Source organism: Callospermophilus lateralis, chromosome X (genome assembly GCF_048772815.1).
Source record: "Callospermophilus lateralis isolate mCalLat2 chromosome X, mCalLat2.hap1, whole genome shotgun sequence".
In the NCBI taxonomy this organism is placed as follows: Eukaryota; Metazoa; Chordata; class Mammalia; order Rodentia; family Sciuridae; genus Callospermophilus; species Callospermophilus lateralis.
In genome coordinates, this window is record NC_135325.1 from 92,641,761 (window position 1) to 92,665,209 (window position 23,449).

General features: G+C 36.7%; 1 protein-coding gene and 1 pseudogene across 1 annotated transcript; both read right to left on the reverse strand.

The window, feature by feature from the left end:
- Nucleotides 1-886: 886 nt before the first annotated feature.
- On the reverse strand, nucleotides 887-22,177 carry Il13ra2 (interleukin 13 receptor subunit alpha 2). The gene is made up of 10 exons (XM_077107492.1): nucleotides 22,095-22,177; nucleotides 18,817-18,943; nucleotides 16,326-16,477; nucleotides 14,658-14,811; nucleotides 13,856-13,976; nucleotides 10,602-10,786; nucleotides 9,524-9,669; nucleotides 7,832-7,979; nucleotides 2,218-2,333; nucleotides 887-952 (listed from the first exon to the last, which is right to left on the reverse strand). Exons 2-10 carry the CDS (start codon nucleotides 18,908-18,910, stop codon nucleotides 902-904), a joined length of 1,167 nt encoding a protein of 388 aa, XP_076963607.1. The 5' UTR covers nucleotides 18,911-18,943; nucleotides 22,095-22,177; the 3' UTR covers nucleotides 887-901.
- Nucleotides 3,781-4,556, reverse strand: LOC143639322 (peptidyl-prolyl cis-trans isomerase FKBP3 pseudogene; annotated as a pseudogene).
- Nucleotides 22,178-23,449: the final 1,272 nt, after the last annotated feature.

Sequence of the window (23,449 nt, forward strand, 5' to 3'; positions counted from 1 at the left end):
TCACACGTCCTAGGCAAGTGCTTTACCACTGAGCTACAACCCTAGCCCCCAAACCTGGCTCTTAATTGTAATCTGTAGTCCATTATTCCCTAAATTTTAAAGCAAGTGTCTACACCTCGGTAGTCTACACTGAGGTAGCCTCTGAAGTTTGTGTGTACTTTTAAAAGGATTCTTACCAATTTCACAGACTTTTGCCTTTTGGTCCTTGAACCAAACCAAAAGAAAACACAAACAAAAAACCCCACACCGTCTGAAATTAGGAAAGGCTGTCTGCTCTTAGTATGGGAAATTCCCAAGCTTTTCCTTGTAGTTTATGACCTCTGAATTTCTCAAATATGATCCCTAGCCATTTCTTTATTTTCAGCCTTAAAGCACTGCATTCTTCCCACTTTTTTCTTTCATGAAATATGAAGCACATACTTAGGACTATGAACGTATTTAAAACTTTTTGCTTCCAACTGGTCCTCTTCTCAAGTTACTTTTAAAGCCAAATGATCTTATTAGTGGTGAATATTTTTGTCCAGAGTACAATTTAAAACAATAAGTAAACAACAACAACAACAACAACAACAACAAAAAACCACAACAACCTCATTTTTCAAAACTCTGTAATATCTCCAGACTCAGGGCAAGTTGGAAAATCACATCACTTTATTAATACATCATTGAATAGAAATTTCAGCTATCCCTTGACTTCTCTATGTGCATCACTATCACTACAGATTTATGAGGAAAACAAAAACTTCATAAAATCCAGTAAATTTACTACTAGCTGAGGGTTTTAGTACTCTAAAACTTATTTAGATGCAACAAAGTTTTACAGTAAGATGTAATCAACATTTGAAGTTCCATTTAATAAAACTCGTTTTAACCTTCAGCCATATAACTAGAAATTGATAAGTCAGCACAGTGTCTCTTGATGAGAAAAAACTTCTTTTTTTGTGAGAAAAATCTGAAATTTAGAAAGAGCTCTGTTATTAATAAATCATCAATAATTCAGAGAAAAAAAACCAAAGCATTCAGCAAAGTGAAGCATTTCATGCACACTTATAGTTTTAAGATTTTTTTCCCTTCAATTTACAACTTCTCCTTAAAGCCCACCAACCCACAGTGATCCCCTCCTCTTCTGAAATTTTATAACATTATCAGTCCAACTCAAATAGCAATTATTTAAAGTTATCTCAGAGACTGGGCCTGGTGGCTCACACCTGTAATCCCAGCAACTAAGGAGCATGAGGCAAGAAGATTGCAAGTTCTTAGCAATTTAGCAAAGAACCTCTATAACTTAGACCCTGTCTCAAAATAAAAAATAAAGTAAAATAAAATAGTAAAAAAAAAAAAAAAAAAAAGGACTGACGGGCATGGTGGCCTGTAATCCCAGTGGCTCGGGAGGCTGATGCAGGAGGATCGTGAGTTCAAAACCAGCCTCAGCAATTTAAAGAAGTGCTAAGCAACTCAATGAGACTCTGTCTCTAAAGAAAATACAAAATAGGGGACTGAGGTTGTGGCTCAGTGGTAGAGCGCTAGCCTAACGTGTGAGGCACTGGGTTCTATCCTCAGTACCACATAAAAAAATAAATAAACAAAATAAAGGTATTGTGTCCATCTACAACTAAAAAAAAAAAAACAGTGGTCAAGTGCCCCCGAGTTCAATCCCTGGTGCCCTCTCTCTCCCCACCAAAAAGGACTGAAGATAGAACCCATTAGTAAAGTACCCCTGGGTTTAATCCTCAGTACCAAAAAAAAAAAAGTAGTATCACAGGTTATGTTTTTGCATGGATTTTGCCTCCCCCTACTAGTGCATGAGTTCCAAGGGCAGGCTGCATGTTTTATCATTTTGACACGTCTCCTACCTAGACCCACACTAGTAGTGTACTTCATTCTATGACCATTTTCCATCACTCTACTTTCTCCCAATCCTTTGTTTTCCCTGTAACTCTTTCAATGTTCACTAATCTAGAAGTAAATAGTATTTCATATTCTAAACATGATTCTCCTATTTTGATAAAACTAACACACCAAATTCCAAAATGTAGCCTTTTAGGTCAATTTTTGGAATTACTGTATTTTTCTGAAGACTTCATAATCTATACAGCATTAATTATATACCCACAGGAAGGAGGCAAAGCTATAATATAGGCCCACCAGTTAAAAACAAAGGACTTTTTTTTGTTATCTACTGTCTCAATCTAAACATTATAATGTTACACAACTTACCTTTTTTAGTACAGCTTTCTGTTTATACAAAAGCAGACAAGTTATTAATAAAATAAAAAATGAAACAAAAATAAATGGTATCACAAAAAATACCACAGTTTTCGTCCGAACGCCATCTAGGATTAAAAATCACACAAAAGGGAGACTGTTAGAGGCTTATATCTAATTTTTTTAAACATTTCTTTCTTTTTTAAGTTGTAGTTCTACATAATACCTTTATTTTATTTTATTTATTTTTTATGTGGTGCTGAGGATTGAACCCAGGGCCTTGCATGTGCTAGGCAAGTGCTCTACCGCTGAGCCACAACCCCAGCCCCAGCCACAACCCCAGCCCCTTATAACTAATTTTTGAAATCAAATTATTTTATAAATAAAGTTCTAGTTACTGGTGAAGAGCTGCATTACACTTTGCAACCCGGCAGCCCCTGCTGTGTTTGTCAGTGTGTAGATGCCACAGTGGTATTTTAGTATATACCATTCCATTCATTTGTGAACTACTTGTTTATACAGAACAATTACTTTATTGAACTGTGACTTTTTTCTGGCTAGTATCAAAGATAGAACCTAGGACCTTGGCATGCTAGGCAGTTACTCTATTACTGAGCACTGTCCCCTAGCCCCTGAACTATGACTTCTTTTAATTTCCATCAGAAAAATAACTACCCTAAGTGCATTTCCTGATATGATTCTGTTTAAAATTTGACCTTGTGAATTTTCATTTAAAAATAGCACTGGGCGGGGTTGGGGATGTGGCTCAAGTGGTAGCGTGCTCGCCTGGCATGCGTGCGGCCCGGTTCGATTCTCAGCGCCACATACAAACAAAGGTGTTCTGTCCCCTGAGAACTAAAAAATAAATATTAAAAATTCTCTCTCTCTCTCTCTCTCTCTCTCTCTCTCTCAAAAAAAAAAAAAAAAAATAGCACTGGGCATGGTTGTGCATGCCTTTAATTCCATCAACCCAGAAAGCTGAAGCATAAGGATTGAAAGTTTGAGGAGAGCCCAGGAAACCTAGTGAGATCCTATCTCAAAATTTAAAATAAAAAATAATAAGGGGTGGGAATTGAGCTCAGTGTTAGAATGCCCTGGTGTTCAATCTCCAGTATTAAATAAGTAAATAGGATAAAATATTAGTCAAGTGATTAAACAAATATATTCTGTAAATCTTTTAACTCTCAGCAAATCAAATGTTTACTTATATCACCTGATGCTGTAAGGAGCAGGAGCTCGTCTTCAATAAAAATATATGTGTGCATGAGGAATGGAGCTAGTCTTTTTTTAACAGTAGATAAATTTTTATTCAGCCTCTTAGCTCACAGCATGAGATAAAAGAAAAACAGTTCTTCTTAATCAATATTTTACAAAGCTACAGTAAAATATTTTACACTTCAGGAATTTATAAGGGATTACATTTCTCAAAAGTTGGGATCCAGTAAACAAATTTTAACTCCTTGAATTTTCTAGGTGACCCTTTCTTTATGAAAGTAACGAGTTCTAATTACCTATATAAATTTTAGGGCCAAGTTTTATCACTGTTGCTGTCTTTAGATCTGAAATGCTGCTATTTCAATCATCATTCAGTGATTCCACCTTAAAAATGAGTTTTGCATTTGGTAGAATCTGGGCATCAAACTGTTCTTTCTTCTCATAAACCCATTCTGATTCAGTCTCCACTATAGCCTTTTGTTCTTTACTCATAGCCAGAAGTGATTTATCTCATCCTCTGATAACTTGGACTATCCCAACCTTAAAACTTGAAGGCTTGACATTTTTCTTCTTCTTTGGACTCATTTGAATATTAGTATCAACAACAGTCCTGTCCTGCAGTGTTTTACTGTACCAACAATGAACATCTCCCTTTTTTAGAAAAGTTGGTTTTATTCCCTGCCCCTTGTGTGTATGTGTGTGTGTGTGGGGGGGGGGGGGGAGCAGATACTAGAGATTGCACCCAGGGCCATGATTCCATTAAGCCACATCTCCAGCTTTTTGACACAGGGTCTCTCCAAATTTACTGAGGCTGGCCTGGAACTTGAGATCCTTCTGACCCAGCCTGGGATTATCAGAATGTGCCACCACACCTGGCTATCTCCCTGTTTTAGAAAAGATTCTGTGAATTTGGGTGGCCCCTCATCTAGAGGAGTCTCGTTCACACTTGCTTTATTTTGAGTTAAGCTTCACATTTTTCACTCGCTGGAACACTTATACTTTTGGCATCACTAAAATGCTTACTTTCAAAAAGATGGTAATAGACTTTAACTAAATGTCCTTATTAGCTGTCTGGCTACAATTTCAGTGTTTCCTAGTAAATTATGCTCTTCAAGAAATGACTGTGAACCGGGCATAGTGGCGCATGCCTGTAATCCCAGGGACTGGGGAGGCTGAGGCAGGAGGATCGCAAATTCAAAACCAGTCTCAGCAAAAGTGAGGTGCTAAGCAACTTCGAGAGACCTTGTCTCTAAATAAAAATACAAAATAGAGCTGGGGATGTGGCTCAATGGTTCAGTGCCCCTGAGTTCAATCCCTGGTACCAAAAAAAGTAAAAAAAAAAAAAAAAAGAAAGAAATGACTGTGAGGGCTGGGGTTGTGGCTCAGGGGTAGAGCACTTGCCTAGCATGTGTAAGGCTCTGGGTTCAATTTTCAGCACCACATATAAATAAATAAAAATAAAAGTTCATCAACAATTTAAAAAAAAGAAAGAAAGAAAAGAAATGACAGTGAACTGTGGCTCTGCCAAAACTTGTTAAAGTCCTTCTTGTACAGATGCTTACTGCACTGCCCCCTGCAAACAGCCTCGCTCCCCATGCCTCTGCTTTTGGAGCTAAACTTTCAAGGTCATCTTCCTCCTTCTTTTTTTAATGAGAAGGTGTCTGACAATATAGTGAGGCTAGTCTCCAACTTCTTACAAGCTACAAACACAGGCCACCATGCCAGGTTCAAGATTACATTTGTCCTTTTTTTTTTTTTTTTTTTTTAACGTTATCTCACATTTTAGAGACTACAGGGAAAGCCAAGGTTTTTCTTTTCTGTTTTATTATTTTAGAAATGAGGTTTTAATGGTTCTGAATAGCAAGAAATCACGAGACAAACTCAAAAGGAAACAGTTTGTCCTTTCCCAACTAGAATCTCCCACCTGTTTTGGAGTAATATACACCATGTTAAATCAAGTTCAAGTCCAGCCTGGGCAACTTGATGAGACCCTGTCTCAAAATAAAATATAAAAATGTCTGGGGATGTAGCTTAGAGGAACAGTGCTCTTAGGTTCAATCCCAAGTACCAAAACCAACCAAACAAACAAAAATCCTAAAGAACTAAGACAACATGATTCTCAAGAAATTCTTTGTTCCTAATTTCATTAAAATTCTACTAAGCCAGGTTCCTTGGTGCATGACTGTAATCCCAGTGGCTCAGGAGGCTGAGGCAAAAATATCACAGGTTTAAAGCCAGCCTCGGCAATTTAGAGAGGCCCTTAGTAATTTAACAAGACCCTGTCTCATAATAAAATACAAAAAATGGTTGGGGATATGACTCAGTGGCTGAGTACCCCTGGGTCCAATCCCTGGTATTCCCCCCAAAATAAATAAATAAATAAATAAATAAATATTACTGATAAGATTGTGTATAAACCACACAAAAGTATATATATTTGAAGGATCTGGTTAAAAATTTGCCATATCCATTTTATACAATGGACTGACTAATGACAAAATGTCATCAGAACATAACATTACAGAGTCTCCAGATTTCTAACAGCCGTGGCAAAAATGAAAAATGTAAGATCAGAAATGTTCTTTCTGAGTCTGGGGTTGTGGATCAGCGGTAGAGCACTGGTCTAGTATGGGCAAAGCCCTGAATTTGATCCTCAACACCACATAAAAATAAATAAATAAAATACGGGGCTGGGGTTGTGGCTCAGAGGTAGAGCACTTGCCTACCATGCATGAGGTCCTGGGTTGGATCCTCAGCACCACATAAAAAAATAAAATATATTGTGTCCAACTATAACTAAAACATAAATATTTAAAAATAAATAAATAGGTGCTGGGGTTGTGGCTCAGTGGCAGAACGCTTGCCTAGCATATGTGAGGCACTGGGTTTGATTCTCAGCACCACATATAAATAAATAAAGGTCCACCAACAGCTAATAAAATATAAAATAAAGGTATTATGTCCAACTACAACTTTGTTCTTTCGGATTCTGTATATAACTCTTGGTTAACTGAGTTCTACCCTGTCCTGCTTATTTTTTCTCTATAACTCTTAGTGATTATGTATTTGGCTTCTTTGTTTATTGCCTGTCTCCCCAACTTGGGAATAAAATGTAAATTCCACGAATGTTTGGATTTCTTTATGGCTGGACATGAAATGGTTGAAAAGAATCTGACACACAATAACTGCTTAATAAGTTTGACGAATGAAAAGGAACAATACTATCACTATATTCATAGAGAGACAATAGTCAGAGATTCCACTGTAGAAGGACCACATGAAAGGAGATGCATGGGCCAAGTGTGGTGGTGCACACCTGTAATCCCAGAGTCTCGGGAGGCTGAGGCAGGAGGATCTCAAATTCAAAGCCAGATTCAGCAATTTAGCGAGGCCCTCAGCAACTCAGTGAGACCCTGTCTCTAAATAAAATATAAAAAAGGGCTGGGGATGTGGTTCAGTGGTTAAACATATATGGGTTCAATCTCAGTACCAAAAACAAACAAAAAAAAGTATGATTTATGTAGAAAGGCGGCCAGCATATCTGTATATGTATTTATAGCTGCATCAATATTTATATTCCTGGAAGAGCAATGCTGAGTTGATTTCTTTCAATTTTGAATCATTATTAGTAATTTCTACTAATTAAGCTAATATATTCTGAAACACTACCATATTTTGCTTCACTTTCTAGGCTTTTTCTTTTATACTGCTATATAATTTGAATGTTTATGTCACTTTAAATTAGTATTGTAGGTGACTAGAATATGTATTTTACCAATCATAACTTCTTGTTAGAAAAATATCTCTTAGGCGTAGACCTAGCCTTACTTTAAGATTTCTGTTCTCTTGAAATCTGAAAGCATAAGAAAATATTGATTACTATAGTCTCCTGCCCTCCCTGACCAAAAAAATAATTTTTTTCTTCCCTTCCTTACGTATATTTTAATTTTTTTGCTATAGTGATGATAAATATACTCTCTTTACCAACAGTCAAAAAAACAAGATTGTTGCTGGGCACAGTGGCACATGCCTGTAATCCCAGCTGCTAGGGAGGCTAAGGCAAGAGGATCATGAGTTCAAAGCCAGCATCAGCAACAGGAGGCGATAAGCAACTCAGTGAGACTCTGTCTCTAAATAAAATACAAAATAGGGCTCAGTGGTAGAGTGGCCCTGAGTTAAATCCCCGGTACCAAAAACCCAACACAATCGTGCATAACAAGACTTCTATTTCTACATGAATATGAGACCTTTTAAGAAATCTGTGTTTGGTTGAGATGTTTGCTAACTTTTCTTCTCCATTGATAGACTACGCAGGAGACATTGCTCTCCATAACTGCAAAATACATTGAGAGAAAATTAATTTGCTAACAAGCAGCTACAGTTAATTAGTTACTGTCATTTTAGCTCATACCTACTATCCAGCATTCTTCGTCACTCCACTCACTCCAAAGTCCATCTTCTGAGCAATAAATATTCACTTTGCTTCTTATTAAAAAGCAGAGTTGTTGGCTTTCATTTGATGTTCTCGGGATGTGGATTTCATTTTCAATTGTGGTGGTCTAAAAGCCAAGGGAAAAAAATGAGATGTCATTATTTGATCTAATTTCAATTAAAGAAATCCTATCTGTCATTTTCAATGTGGGTTTGGCTTTTTTTTTTTTTAAGAAAATATATGCATTAAAAGAATAGAAAGGTATAATCCTAGCAGTGATTATCTCTCTGTATGGTGGGGGTTTTTTCAATCTTTTTTTTTCTTTCCTTCCTTATCTATATTTTAATTTTTTAATTAAAGTGATGATAAAGACAGCATGTGTGAGAGGGCAAAATTCCTTGGTGTTTATAATGCCTATTATAATAGACTAGTGTGAAATCTCCCTGTTCCTATAAACTGGAAGATGCTACATCTATTGAGTTTCCAAAAGACAGAACCATCATGTAAATGTGGTTTCTATGGAAACTATAGAGTTCATATACATAAAGCTGGGTTTTTTTTCCTCTTGTTCTTACTCCATAAGACATGTGTAATAGTGCTTGGATTGACATGAAACTATCATTGCAGATACAAGAATATCTCAAACTGGGTGATTTCACAGGGAAAAAAAAAAACCCACTAAAGTAATTACTTCAATTTTGCATTTCTAAGAGCTGAAAGCTTTTCCCTATTCCAAAATAACAGTTTTTCATTTGTTGTAACTTATCATAATGTAGTGTAGATTAAGTCAACTGGGAATCATATCTTGATTACAGTTCTAGCTGTGTAATTTGATTGTGAAGTCAATTCACCTCTCTGGGACCTGTAAGTCAATTCAACAACTAGTTTTCTCCTCTGTATACGAAATGAATTAATTAGAATTAGTGGCTTACTTTTTCCCACCACTCTATAAATTGGAAACCATGAATAAAATTAGCATATAACAATGTGGGGTTAAACAACAAATACCACATTGTTGATGCTGTTTGGTAGTTTGTCTTAGAACTCTTCCCTACTTCCCCTGTGCTAAGCCCCTCTTCCCTGGTTAAACCAGTCCCTTGGAGTAGTGCCATATTCTAATTTTGACCTCATGGTTTTTCCTCAAGAATTGTTTTTGTGCTGGGCATGGTGACACACTCTGGGGCAGGAGGATATGAGTTCAAAGCCAGCCTCAGCAACTTGGCAAGACATTGTCTCTAAATAAAATATAAAAAAGGCTGGGGATGTGGCTCATTAGTTAAGCCCCTCTGAGTTCAATTCCTGGTCCACCAAAAAATAATTGTTTTTTTTTTTGTCTGTGTTGGGTTTTTTTGTTTGTTTATTTTTACCTGAGGCCTCTTCACAATCCATTTTAGTCCCTTGGTAACTTTCATTTATTGATAAAAATTGGAAACAAGTGACTAGATTATCTCCAAAATCCAATATTGTTTTAAAATCAGTATGACTGATTATGCTTTCAGACTGGAAACATCTTTCTTTTGTCCACTAGATTTGAGTTTCTGGAAATTAAACTAAGACACATGTCATGTTTCATTCTTTTTGTGGCTAGTAAATGATTTGTGTTCTCAAGTGTCCTAATTTATGTAAAAAATGCTATGTTTTGACTTTCCTAAATAAATTCAATGTTCATACCATCCAGGAAGTTTCATCTCCTGTGAGCACAATTTCATAAATGAAACACTTAGCTGGAATGGGTCCTTTAGGTGTGCTCCATTTCAGGTTAATTTCAAATATATTCTTCACAGTAAGATTAAGATAGTCTGGTGGCAAAGGTTTAACTGAAAAGCAGAAGGAAACCATTTTAACATGGAGGTTATTAAAATCAGAACCTTATCCAAAGGTGGGGACATCTAGTATCAGAAACTTCCAGGGTTAAAGGAGGTGGCTCAAGATTATTTATTGCCTATGATATGAATTAAAATCATAATCACTTGCCAATCAAAATGAGTTTATTGAGAAACTTGGCTATTTTGGAACTCATTTTTTAATATATCTTATGCTGATAAATATTTAAACCCAAGAGAAAAGTTAGAAGATCCAAACCATTCTGATAATTTTCCCAGTTTGTAGCTTAAGAAACAATAACCACAACCAGTACTACCACAACTTGTACTAAATGCTAACCCCTTATGTTGTGCTTATGACAATCAGACAGTGTAACAGGGATGCTGCAACATGATCTCATTCACGTCTCACATTAAATCTATGAGGTAGTCACCTATTATTTTCATTTTACTAATATGGGAATTGAAACACATGTTAAGAAACTTGCCCAAAGTTGCACAACTAGAAAGTGGTTGATTCAACATTCAAACCTACTTCTGGTTGACTCCCTGTCACTCTTTTCACTGTTAGAACTGAGAACAGACTCAGAAAATAGCCAACCATTTGCGTATCATGGCCTGGGAATAAGAGATTCCATAATTACTCTGACACACTGAACTAAGTACCATATGCAAATTCTTTGATGCTGGGAAATAAATTATGATTTCTAAATGAAAATGATGCTGTATACTTCATTGTATTTCCTGTTTTCCATATTTCCTCATACACTAGACTGCCTGGATTTTTCTGGCTTTGCACTTCCATGAGTCTCTTCATCTCTCTTTCTCTCATTCCCTGTCTGCCTCTCTCTCTCTCTCCCTCAAGTGATTGGAAAAAAAAAAAAAAAGAAGAAGAAGAAGAATTTGAAGTTGTTTGTTTATATCACCTATATTTTCAAGTTGGAAAATGAAATAGCTGGATCTGATAGGCTTGGATTCTGATGATCCATTAACACAGACAAAGAAATCTTTATAGTCTGATGACTCCAAAGAGGGAAAAGTGCATCCAACATTTACTCCATTAGACTTGATATAATCAACACACTGTGATGTATGTTCCAAGCCCTCATACCTGTAAAAAGAAGTATTGCAAGAATTGTGTTTAACAGTACCTGCTAGTATCATGGTGCTTCATTTTCAATTATCTTAAAAAACCGTGTGAATAAAAAAAATTAATAACAAAATATTTAGCACCTAGTATATGTTGCATGCTACAAGTACAAAATATTTAGCACCTAGTATATGTTGCATGCTACAGTAGGGAAAGCAGACATAGACTATAATTTCATGGAGCTTACAATCTGATGGTAGCCTGCACACAATCTCAAAGATGAAACGAGGATTCTTACTCATGTAATTACATCATGTTGACTCACCAACAGGATTTGAGAATGAAAGAATAAGATTCCTACTAAGAAATCCTAGGGTTTATATAAATAATCATGCATGATGGTGCCTTTTTAATATTTTACTGGGAAAATTATTGTGAAAGAAAGCACATCAAAAAGTAGGCTTACAAAATATTGGTTTTTTTTTTAAAATAAAATGAATGAAAATCCTCTGAGTATACAAAACACATTAAGATATAAATCTCAGAAAGTCAACTGTGGGTGGGGGGAAGAAAAGGAGAAGTTGTTTGGCAAGTACATGTCTAATTTTCCCATTCTCCTAAATAAGAAATGTCATTTAAAGTTAACCTCATTCCGGTAATACTGTTAATGGGAATTACGAGTGGGCGGTTCCATACTGATTTCTAAAGCAATAAATGCCTGGTTTATCTTCCTAAAAAAAATAACTTGCAATGCAAAATGTGACATTTGCTTTAAAAGCAGTCAAAGTCTGTTTTGAAATTGGGTCAAGATAGAAGCTGATAAGATGATAGTGAAAAGAGCTTGACTCTACTAAATTAATTTTATGCCAAATATTGACTTCAGGCAGAGTTTGCAAAATTGTAGTCTTATGGTTAGTTCATCTGATTAGAGTTTGGAAGACTGACTTTTTACAGACTTACTTTGTGCCAGTGGAGAAGCCCAGGCCACCCACTTTTCCCCACTCTCTAAAATGTTAGTATTTGTTCCCCCCATTCCACTAAGTGAGGTTAAATTTGCATTGAACATGATCCATTGCATTCAAGAGAGTAGTTCCTTTGTGTTATTCATACTTTTATCTTGGAACTTAGTAGATGCCTAATATTTGTTGAATTAAGAACAAATAATTTAGACCTTCAAAAGTTACCCATCCACTTCGGGTGAGGAAACTGAGGCCCCCAAAGGGGAAATTATGCACCCAAGGCCAACAAGTTAAATGATGCCAGAGCAGGGATTAGAATCTAGTTCTCAGGAGTATTAATAATTTATACCTAGTCATGCATACAGTTTTCTAAAGAAAGATGTCATGATAATTTGAACCTAAATCTCACAAACAGCAGCACTGTGTCCTCTCTTGATTTTTATTTTATTTAGTAAATGCATAAGTTCTGGTACTTACCTACCAATTTACCAATGCTATCATTTGTTTCATTCATTTATTTAATATGTAGTGCTAATCTCCTGTGAGCATAGCACTCTGGAGATGGTCAAAAGAAATATAAGAAACAATTTATGCCTGCCAACTCCAAAAAGTTGAAGAGACAAAGCACACATGTACAATTTTAAATACCATCTAAACAATAAATAATTTAGAGCTAAAAAAGTAATAGTTCAGAGAAAAAAAACCTGAACAGAAGTTGACATGATCAGTAAAAGGTCCATAAAATTGGAGAGTAGACAGGTTTTGAAGGATGAATAGGAGTTGGTAAAAGAGAGATCCAGAGGGCATCCCAGATGGCAACACATATATAGGCATAAAAGGGCATAAACACAGGTGAGAAAACAATGTAGAGATGGATCTAAATGGAGTGGTACATTCGCATTGGTGATAATAGAAAGTACTATTGGAAAGGCAGTGACACAAGGAAGCAGAGACTTGAATGGCAGGCTAGAATTCACCCTGGGGGCAATCTGTAGCTCCCAGAGGTTTTTGAACACAGGGGTGGCATATAAAAATGGCCATGTAAGAAGATAAAGCTGGCTACAGTGTGCAGAACGAACAGCAAGGAGTCAGACTGGAAGGGGAGGGATTGGAAGCAGAGCCATCATCAATTGGGAGGGTATGACAATCATCCAGATGTGAAATGAGGGGAGACTAAAGTGAGCTTCTTACGATAGAGATGGGGAATGAAAAGTAGATGTGCAACTTTGCAAAGGAGTATCAGTACCTGGGATCGTGCTACTATGAAACAAGCAAGGAAAGAAGGAAACAGAAGAGTTAACGATGGCTTTAAGTTTAAAAGCCTCAGTGACAGTTAATAAAGGTAAGGAACCAGAAAATGGATACTGTTTAATAACTAATTTTTAAAGGGGCAAGAATACAGGGAGTTGTGATGCATGCCTATAAACCCAGTGTCTCAGGAGGCTGAGGCAGGAGGATCATGAGTTCAAAGCCAGCAACTTAGTGAGGCACTAAGCACCTCAGTAAGACCCTGTCTCTAAATATAAAAAAGGGCTGGGAATGTAGCTCAATGGTTAAGTTCAATCCCTGGTACCCCCTTCCAAAAAAAGAGTAAAACAAAAAGGCAAGAATACAAAATACACCCAAATATTTTAGATTATAGCTCTATCTGTCTAAAGGATACAAAATTTAATCAAGTATAAAAATAACATTCTATGATCTCTCTCATAGAATGCTTTATAGAATCTGCAGCCAAAACCTACTTACTCCCATTGAAAACCCCAAGTAATTTTTTAGGGGGGAGGTACTGAGGATTGAACTCAGGGACACTGGACCACTGAGCCACATCCCCAGCCCTATTATTTTGTATTTTATTTAGAGACAGGGTCTCACTGAGTTGCTCAGCACCTCACTTTTGCTGAGGTTGGCTTTGAACTCGAGATCCTCCTGCCTCATCCTCTTGAGCCACAGGGATTACAGGTATGTGCCACTGCGCCAGGCAAAAACTCCAAGTAATTATAATCAACACCATCAGAAATACAAATATGATAAATACAGTGAACTTAATTTAGTGGAAATATAGTAAAACACATTGTGGACTGATTTGGTAGATATTTTCCTAACATGGAATTCCAACTATAAAAATACTTACCAATAAAACAAGGTGTAATTGGTATCCAAATGTGCACCTATGCCAGGTTTCCAAGAACAGATTAAATATTGCCAGTTGTAATATACACAAACCATGTCCTGAATTTTAGTTTCCAGACTTCCTAAGAAATGAATGAACTATGAATACTTCAAAGACATGATAATGAATCATTTGCAAATTCATTATGCAATTTTATTTCACTACTTCATTTAGCAATCAACATAATGGGAATATTTTGAGAGGAAGTTATTGGAGCTCACTAACACTAATAGATGCCAAAATATTAAATTGATAATTCTATGATGCTGTGAGGAGTTGAGCAAATACACATTTACTAACACGACCCCCATACTGGCGATTGTATTAATGTATTAAGATGTAGGGTTTTTTTTTTTGGGGGGGGGTACCAGGGATTGAACTCAGGGGCACTCAACCACTGAGCCACATCCCCAGCCCTATTTTGTATTTTATTTAGAGACAGGGTTTCATTGAGTTGCTTAGCATCTCACTTTTGCTGAGGCTGGCTTTGAACTTTCAATCCTCCTGTCTCAGCCTCCTGAGCTGCTGGGATTACAGGCGTGTGCCACCAACACCCAGCAAGATATAGGTTTTTGTCAAACATCTTTACTGAATTAAATAATTCAAAAAGGCATGTCACTCGCTACTAAGAATAATTCTATTTTGTGCCACACTGTCATTGCATCTATCGTATATACGTTCTGGTGCCCAAGATTTAAGGAAGTTATTCCCTACGTAGATTGTTCTGCTAACATTAAATGTAAAAAGGGAGCCTTGTTTTAACCTTGTTCTGATGTCCAATAAGTAGCTTCTGACCATGAACTTTGAACTTCTGATCCATTTGTGCATTGCCTTGACAAAAGTGTGTGTATCTTTGCTTCAATCCCTTGGTTAAGATCAAACCCATCTTTATAATACAGGTTCTTAGTAATGATGGTCTGTTTGATAAAAAGACAAGACAAAGTCAAACTTAGAAACAGCCATGGTATAGTGAACCACACTAATAAAACTGAGAGGTTATTGATACCCTGGAAAGTTCCCAACATCTAAGATACTCCTGGTGATTATCTGCTCTATTGCTCCAGAAATATTTGCAGCAGAGATCACCTCTGTATATCATATTGTTTGATAAGATTATTTGAATCTTAGCATCTAATTCAAAACAAAAACAAAAACTTCTGGAAGAGAAAAAAGGTTCTATGTCTGTAATCAGCTTGGAACCAATTTGAGGATTTTCACATACCATATGTACATTACATGGCAAATGATTTGACCCTTGACCCTTCCAATACAATATGAAGCCTTCAGGAATCACATAAAGTAAAATCCCAGAGGTAACTGAAGAAAGATGGACAAATTGTAAGCTCCTGGAGGATGAGAATCATATATTATTTAATTCTTATATTCCTGATATCTTACAGAGTGGCTAGTACAAAAAGTTGCTAAATAATTGTTTATTTGAATTGTCCCTTGAAACTACCTAGCTGAATTATGGAAGTAACAGGATGCTTTCTACCACAGGAATTTTCAAATGAACGTGATTGCCAAGGAAGTAAATTGTTCATATTTCAATCAACTTTCATTTAGAACTTACTGCAATACATGCAAAGAACCAAGTTGTTTTTGGTGGGACACAACTTGGAGTCAAGTTGCTTGACTCCTACAGAGAAAAAAACCCACAATACAGTAGCATATATAAAATCCATGTCTAAATCTATAAGTACTATGGATAAATATGGTCTGAGTGTACCCCCCAGGGGTTCATGTGTTTGAAGCTTGGTCCTCAGTGTGACAATGTTGGGAGGTGGTAGAACCTTTAAAAGGCAGAGTGTAGCAGAATGTGATTAGGTTATTGGGGGCACTGCCCTCAGAAGGAAATAATGTAATTCTCTTAGGATGCCAATTAATTCCTATAAGAGTGTCACATTATAAAACGTTAAGACTGGTCCCTTGTCATTCTCTGGCTTCCTATCTCACCATGTGATCCCTCCCTTTCACACATGCTTTCACTGTAATGCCATCAGCCTTCAGTCCCTCAACAGAGACTGAACAAATGGGCCACACAATCTTAGACCTTCAGCCTCCACCACTATGAGCCAAATAAACCCCTTTTTTCATTATATATCACCCAGTCTCAGGCATTTTATTATAGCAATGGAAAATGGGCCAAAATAATAAGTAATTATAAAATATGATGAAACAAGTGCTCTTCCAGTTCATATTCCATGGGACCAAGTATCTTTTTTCCTGTACCTCCAGTGGTAGTCTTAACAGTAGATGGGGCGAAAACATATTTAGCAGGATAGATAGGAGATATACACAGACATGGTAGTTTGTTTTATACTAACTAGAACTATTGCAATATGAGAATTAGAGTAGACACAGTAGTCAGAAGAATCACAAGAAAATACCTAATGATAACTCTAATATTGTAAATACATGCTTTACTTACTTTCCATCTTTCGCTATTGATGTTTCTGTACTGTAATTCGTATTCTATTGTGCATTCCTTAAAATTTTCCAGAGCCAGTGGAGGTTGCCATTGTAAATAAAGATAACCTAAATATCCAGGATCCACTATCACAAAATCCTGAGGAGGATTAACTAAAATAAAATCAATAAAATATTTTTACTTTTTCTTTGTATTTTATGACAAAGATTAGTAAATACAGATTATCTCTAAATGTTCATAAATGATAAATAGATAGACAAAATACAGTACATCTATGCAATGAGGATATTATTTAGCCACAAAAAGGAGTGAAGTACTAACACATGCTGCAACGTGGAAGAATTTATATTTTGCTAAGCGAAAGAAGCCAGTCACAAAAGACCACATATTCTATAATTCTATTCATATGAAACATTTAGAATGAGAAAATACATAGACACAGTAGATGAGTGGTTGTCAGAGGCTACAGGGAGCGGAGAATATAATGTGATTGTTTAAGGAGTTTCTTTGGAAGGCGACGAAAATATTCTGTAATTTGATAGTGGTAGTTATTTCATAACTTCGTGAATGTACTAAAAACTACTAAATAGTACTTTTGAAAAAGGTGAGTTTTATGTTATATAAATTATATCTCAATCTAGATTACTGCTACATCGTTGTTCTTTCTTTTAACAAATCACATAAGTGCCAGGTGCAGTGGCACATGATTGTAATCCCAGCGGCTTGGGAGGCTGAGATGGGAGGATCGTGAACTCAAAGCCAGCCTCAGAAAAAGGTGCTAAGCAACTCAGTGAGACCCTGTCTGTAAATTAAATACAAAATAGAGCTGGGGATGTGGCTCAGTGGTCAAGTGTCCCTAAATTCAATCCCCAGAACCCTCCCCCCCAAAAAAAAAAGAGAAATCACAAAAGCAAAATGTGACCTTGGTGGGTGGCATTAGTGGAATATTGATGAGCATAGCTGCTTTCCAAAATGTAACTTTGATTCTCTGGAAACTGTTTGTACAGAAATAAAAAATTCAACGTGGAGGGCTGGGGCTTCAGCTCAGTGGTAGAGCACCTGGCTTGCACGTGTGAGGCACCTGGTTCCATCCGGCAGCACCACGTAAAAATAAATAAATAAATATATATATTGGGTCCATCTACAACTTAAAAAAAAAAATTCAACATAGAGTTTTCCCAGTCATGTACACTAGAACTTGGTCTAGGATGGGAGGATTTTAATACATAAATGTCTCTAATAGCAATAACTAATTAGTATTAATTCAGTGTTTAGTATACACATAAAATATTATGGCAAACACAAAAAAGAGGAATGGAAAAATATAAAATATGTCTTCTATGGATAAGTGTCTTAGAATTTGGAGAACAGATCTTATTGCCACTTTCCGGTTAACTGAATCCTCCAACCTAATGAAATTTCAGAGTTGTCCCCAAAAATCTAGTAGCACCATAATAGTGCCCTCATGTTGCTGTTTTGCTAATTATTTCCTCTCATTTCTGCCACATTCTCATTTTAATTCCTCACTTTATAATCCATATCTAGGTGAGGAAATGAATTCACAGAAAGAAATTGTTGCACGGATTATGATGTGACCTGAGACCCACCCCCCCAGGCACCTATAAAGAAGATCTCTATGGAGGATGAAATGAGAATCCTGTTATTTTGATCCTTATGGCTAGAAATCTTCATCAAGTGCATTATTCTAATTATCTTTGTCATTAAACATGATTGAAAATTTCTGTAATTATTTTAAATTGTTATATTCTTATTTATCTAATTTTCATAAAAGTAAGGAGAATGATCAAGGAAAGATTTGAGTTGGTTAAATATCAGGCAATAAGTTTTCAGATAGCCAACCTTCTTTTTTTTTTAGGAAAGACTATACAAGAGGTATGGAAAGTGCTTTTTTGTTGTTGTTGTTTGTTTGGTTTATTTTGTTATTCCTGAGATAATTTTTTGAGGGTACTAGAGATTGAACCTAGGGGTGCTTAACCACTGATCCTCACCCCCAGCCCATTTTATCTATCTATCTATCTATTTATTTATTATTTATCTATTATTTTGTGCTGGGTATTGAACCCAGGGCCTTGTGCATGCAAGACAAGTACTCTGCCAACTGAGCTATATCCCCAGGCCATTTTTTATTTTGAGACAGGGCCTCACTAAATTGCTTTGAACTGGTAATCTTCCTGCCTCAGTCTCCCAAGCTGCTAGGATTACAGGTATGCGCCACATGCCTGGTTTATTTCTTATTTTGCTTAGGGCCTCACTAAGTTGCTGAGGGATTCCTGGAATTTGTAATCCTCTGGTCTTAGCCTCCTGAGTAGCTGGGATTACAACTGTGGGCCACCACATCTGGTTTCCTGAAATAATTTTTAAGAACAATCCACCTACCAGTTATGCACTTCCATAAGGTAGATTGAAAAGACAGTTAATATCCCTAATTTTAAAACTACTCCATTAACATCGATTTCACTTGTTGTTTTACCTTTTATTTCTGTGCTTGAAGAGAAAGTAGAGCTAAATTCTGTGCAAATTAGAAAGATAAATAGGCATCTGAGATCCAAACAAATGAAAGCCATTTCTCTAAGATTTAGTATCTTGAAGTCTTCTCTCTAGGAAAGAAAATTACAAAACTGAAATATTTTATTCCAAATAACAAAGTGAATTAATGTGATGAACAATACTTTTGGGAGCTCTCTGTGTGCTTTCTACCAAGAATTGGGAAATCTGTCCCACTTGAGCTGTGGAAATAGAAATAATCAAGTCTGTCACAAGTGGAATCAGAATGGGAGAATTCTGGTCTCATCTTTCTAATAAGAGTAAAAACAAAGCAAAACAAACCCAAGAAGACCTTTAACCCCTCACCCATACACATTCACACTTTCTACATGCTTTGGACATTTTAAGATGACTTCAAATAGCCTTTATCATGAAGGAGTCAGGCCCATCAGAGCATTTTTATTGGTGCATGGGGCAGGGGAGCAGTTACAACATTAGTCTCCATAGCAATCATCTGCCCAGCAACATAGAAAACATACTGACACTCTTCTGAGAAAAAAAAAAAAAAAACATTGGAAGCTGACTACTGAGAAAGCCTTAGATAATTTTGCTGTATTTCTTCATAACTATTAAATCATCATCTTCTTCTCTCACACTTGTCCCACTTTTACCTTTGTCTCCTGGATCAGGAGATAGCATCACCATCCTCCCAGTTTTCTGAATCAGTAACTTGAAAGTCTCCTTCAAATCCTTGCACACCATTAGCACTATTACTTTCTCACTTGAGTATCTTATCATCAAAGACCTCCTTGTCCAGTCTTTCCTGCCTCCAGCCCCTTGTCCACACAACCTACAGAAAGGATGGCCTTTCTAAAGGGCAAATGTAAGCTTATTGCCTTTTTTTTTTTTTTTTTTTGGTGCTGGGGATTGAACCCAGGGCCTTGAGCATGTGAGGCAAGCACTCTACCAACTGAGCTATATCCACAGCCCTTATTACCTCTTTTTAGAAAGTATAACATTTCACTGCCACAGAATATAAGATAATCATTCTTTTATCCTTGAAGAATACTGTTTCTGTGATCAAAATGTAAAGGATTCATGCCTACAAATACTTACTTAATAAACTTGCCCAAGATTATACCGCAAATTAGTAATAGAGTTGGATGTACAACAGAGAGCCTATGATTCCCAGCATGGTATACTTTCACCTTATTATGTTGGGCCCAAATGCTTGGCTCACTGTTATAAAAGCTTTCCTCTGGGACCACAGTGTTTAAGTCTTCCTTCAATTAGCTAATCAGACTGAAGCAACACCATGCTATTGTTTTTTTTATTCTAAGCCTCATAAAAGCACAAGAGGATTCCATTTTTCTTACTGAGATTCAACAAATATTCCTCTCCTCGTTTTCTCCTTCCCCATTCACTAGCCCCTAGCTGCCCACTAATTCATCTGTAAGTACTAGGTAGATTTGGTTACCAAAAGATTACAGCTCTTCCCCAGAGCTACTCCCAGAGATTAAGATGAACATACTGGTTTCTGTTGGGCTCAAGGCATTAAATTGGACAAAGAAATGTTTCCATGTCCTATAAGGACTAATATAGTCAAGTTTCCCTTAAAATGCTATCAAAGAGAGCCTAACCAAGCTCTCTCTCCTCTCTCCAGCTGTTCTTAAAATTTTCATAGCTCTGCATAATGTACAGCATAAACGCTAAGTAGAGAGTTAAAAAGTCATTTGCTTCTGTTTTATAGAGGCTAGTGAAATCTGATTACGACTATTAAAAAGCATTTCCTGGATCGACTCAACACATTAAAGCATACGAAACAGAAAAGCTGGCTTCTGGAGTCCTTCATAGAAAGATCCACAAAAGGAGCTCCTGAGTTACATCTAGGGTCCAACCTAGACTTTCCCAAATGAGCTCATGTAAATTATATCATTGGCTTCTGAGTTCTAGGGGTGTCACTAGTCCAGTGAGGGGCTTTATATATTGTATGGTTACCAGGAAAACTTGAATCTTCTCAGGGAGCAAGGGAGGTAAACCTGAAGACAGAGGGAAGATGGGGAAGGAAATGCAGACATCTGAGATTTGAAGTTTCTGGTATACTCCATACCTCCCTGTCCACACTTAAGAACCAACCACTCATCTGGTATTAACTGTTTATTTTTTAAAATGAGGAAATAGGGTTGGGTTGTGGCTCAGCGGTAGAGCGCTTGCCTAGCACATGCAAGGCCCTGGGTTCAATCCTCAGCACCACATAAAAATAAATAAATAAAATAAAGGCATTGTGTCCAACTACAACTAAAAAATAAATATTAATAAAAAAATGAGGAAATAACAACCAGAGATGTCCAAACTCACATAACTTATGGTGCAGAGCTAGGACTGAAAACCAGGTCTCTTGAACCCTTTGCACTAAGAATAAATAAATTTTCTTGTCCTGAGTCTGTCCTAATTTACCAAAAGCATCCTTCATCCAACCTTCATCAACCTGCTGTCACCACACAAACCATAAACCAGACCATCCAGATTTATTATCGTGACACTTCTGGCACAGGAATAATTCAATATATATGGATTGAATACTTTTTTTTTGCCACATACTATTCCAGATAAATCTTGCATAAGGTACGAGATTGAATGGCAACAGTCAAAATATCTATAATAATAATAATAATACCTTCTGCCATTTATTCAGCATTCACAGCATCCCAAGAACTGTTTGATGCTAAGCACTAAACACATATTAACTCAGACAACACTATATAATGTTCAGCCAGCCTTGGACATTATGGCACAATTTTTAGTTTCATCTTAAAGACCAGAAATTGAGACATAGAGAAGGTAAACAACTTCTGTCAAGTCACACACACCATAAATGATGACGTTTGGATCTGAATCTAGTCTAGTGCCAGAGCCCTTGATAGCCATCACTACACAGGGCTAAATATGAAGAGTAGACTTCTATTTTCATCATACTCAGTTTCACACAACACTATTGCTGACAGCTTCCCAATGGCAATTTCCTTTGGAATGGCAAACCTAAAGCAATTTCCTCTTTTCAGCCTTGCTTTCCCACCTCTTCAAAGTCATGTAAATTAATCTCCTCACAGAGGACTTAGCTGGGTCAGGGAGGTATAGCTTCATAGTAGAGTGTTTGCCTAGCACGTGAGAGGTCCTGAGTTCCATTCCCAGCAGTACCCCCCCCCCAAAAAAAAAAATTGGCCGGATAATCCTTGCATTATTGGAGAAACTCCAGGTACTTACCAATACTATGGTTTCTCAAGAATTGGATTATCATAAGCAGTTATCACAGGCTCTCCTTTTCTTTCCTCTCCACTTCAGAGATATTCATTAGAATCTCTACTATTTTTCTTCTTGTTTGATAACGAAGCACATTGAAAAAATTAGGTAGGTGTTCCTGAAATAGCCAGAGGGCCAGAACATAGATACCACAAGTTACAAGATGAGGAGGTTATGGGTGGTGCTAAAAGCCATCTAAAGCAAATTTAGAATCACCGCAAGTATTGCAAAAGTTGACAGGACTAATTATTCTTTGGATAAAGTAACAGATTTACGGCCGAGGAGCTTCTTATAATCAAAGGCACAGTAGTGCACACTGCCTCAGCCACTATGCTTCGAAGCTAATTACATCACAATTTGCATGTATAAAATGGAGGTAATGACACAAGCCTGGCATGGGCTGTCTTAAAGATTAAGTATGTGAAAGTGCTTTGAGAACAGTAGATTACTCAATATACTTAAGGGTTTGCTTTTGAGAACTTTGTCACTAAGTAAAACTTGAAAATAAGCTTCAACCTACATATTTGTTCCTAACAATTCAGGTTTTATATTCTACTGTTGATAACTAGGTACTTACAATTAATCTCCAATTTCTACCATCCTTGCTGACCTATTATTCTGCCTTTATTAATCTTTGTCTTTTTTTTTAATTAATTTTTATTGTTGGTTGTTCAAAACATTATATAGTTCTTGATATATCATATTTCACACTTTGATTCAAGTGGGATATGAACTCCCATTTTTACCCCGTATACAGATTGCAGAATCACATCAGTTGCACATCCATTGACTTACATACTGCCATACTAGTGTCTGTTGTATTCTGCTGCCTTTCCTATCCTCTACTATCCCCCCTCCCCCCTCCTCCCCTCTTCTCTCTCTACCCCCTCTACTGTAATTCATTTCTCCCCCTTATATTTTTTTCCCCTTTCCCCTCACTTCCTCTTGTATGTAATTTTGTGTACCCCTGAGGGTCTCCTTCCATTTCCATACAATTTCCCTTCTCTCTCCCTTTCCCTCCCACCTCTCATCCCTGTTTAATGTTAATCTTCTTCTCATGCTCTTCGTCCCTACTCTGTTCTTAGTTACTCTCCTTATATCAAAGAAGACATTTGGCATTTGTTTTGAAGGGATTGGCTAGCTTCACTTAGCATAATCTGCTCTAATGCCATCCATTTCCCTGCAAATTCTATGATTTTGTCATTTTTTAATGCAGAGTAATACTCCATTGTGTATAAATGCCACATTTTTTATATCCATTCGTCTATTGAAGGGCATCTAGGTTGGTTCCACAGTCTTGCTATTGTGAATTGTGCTGC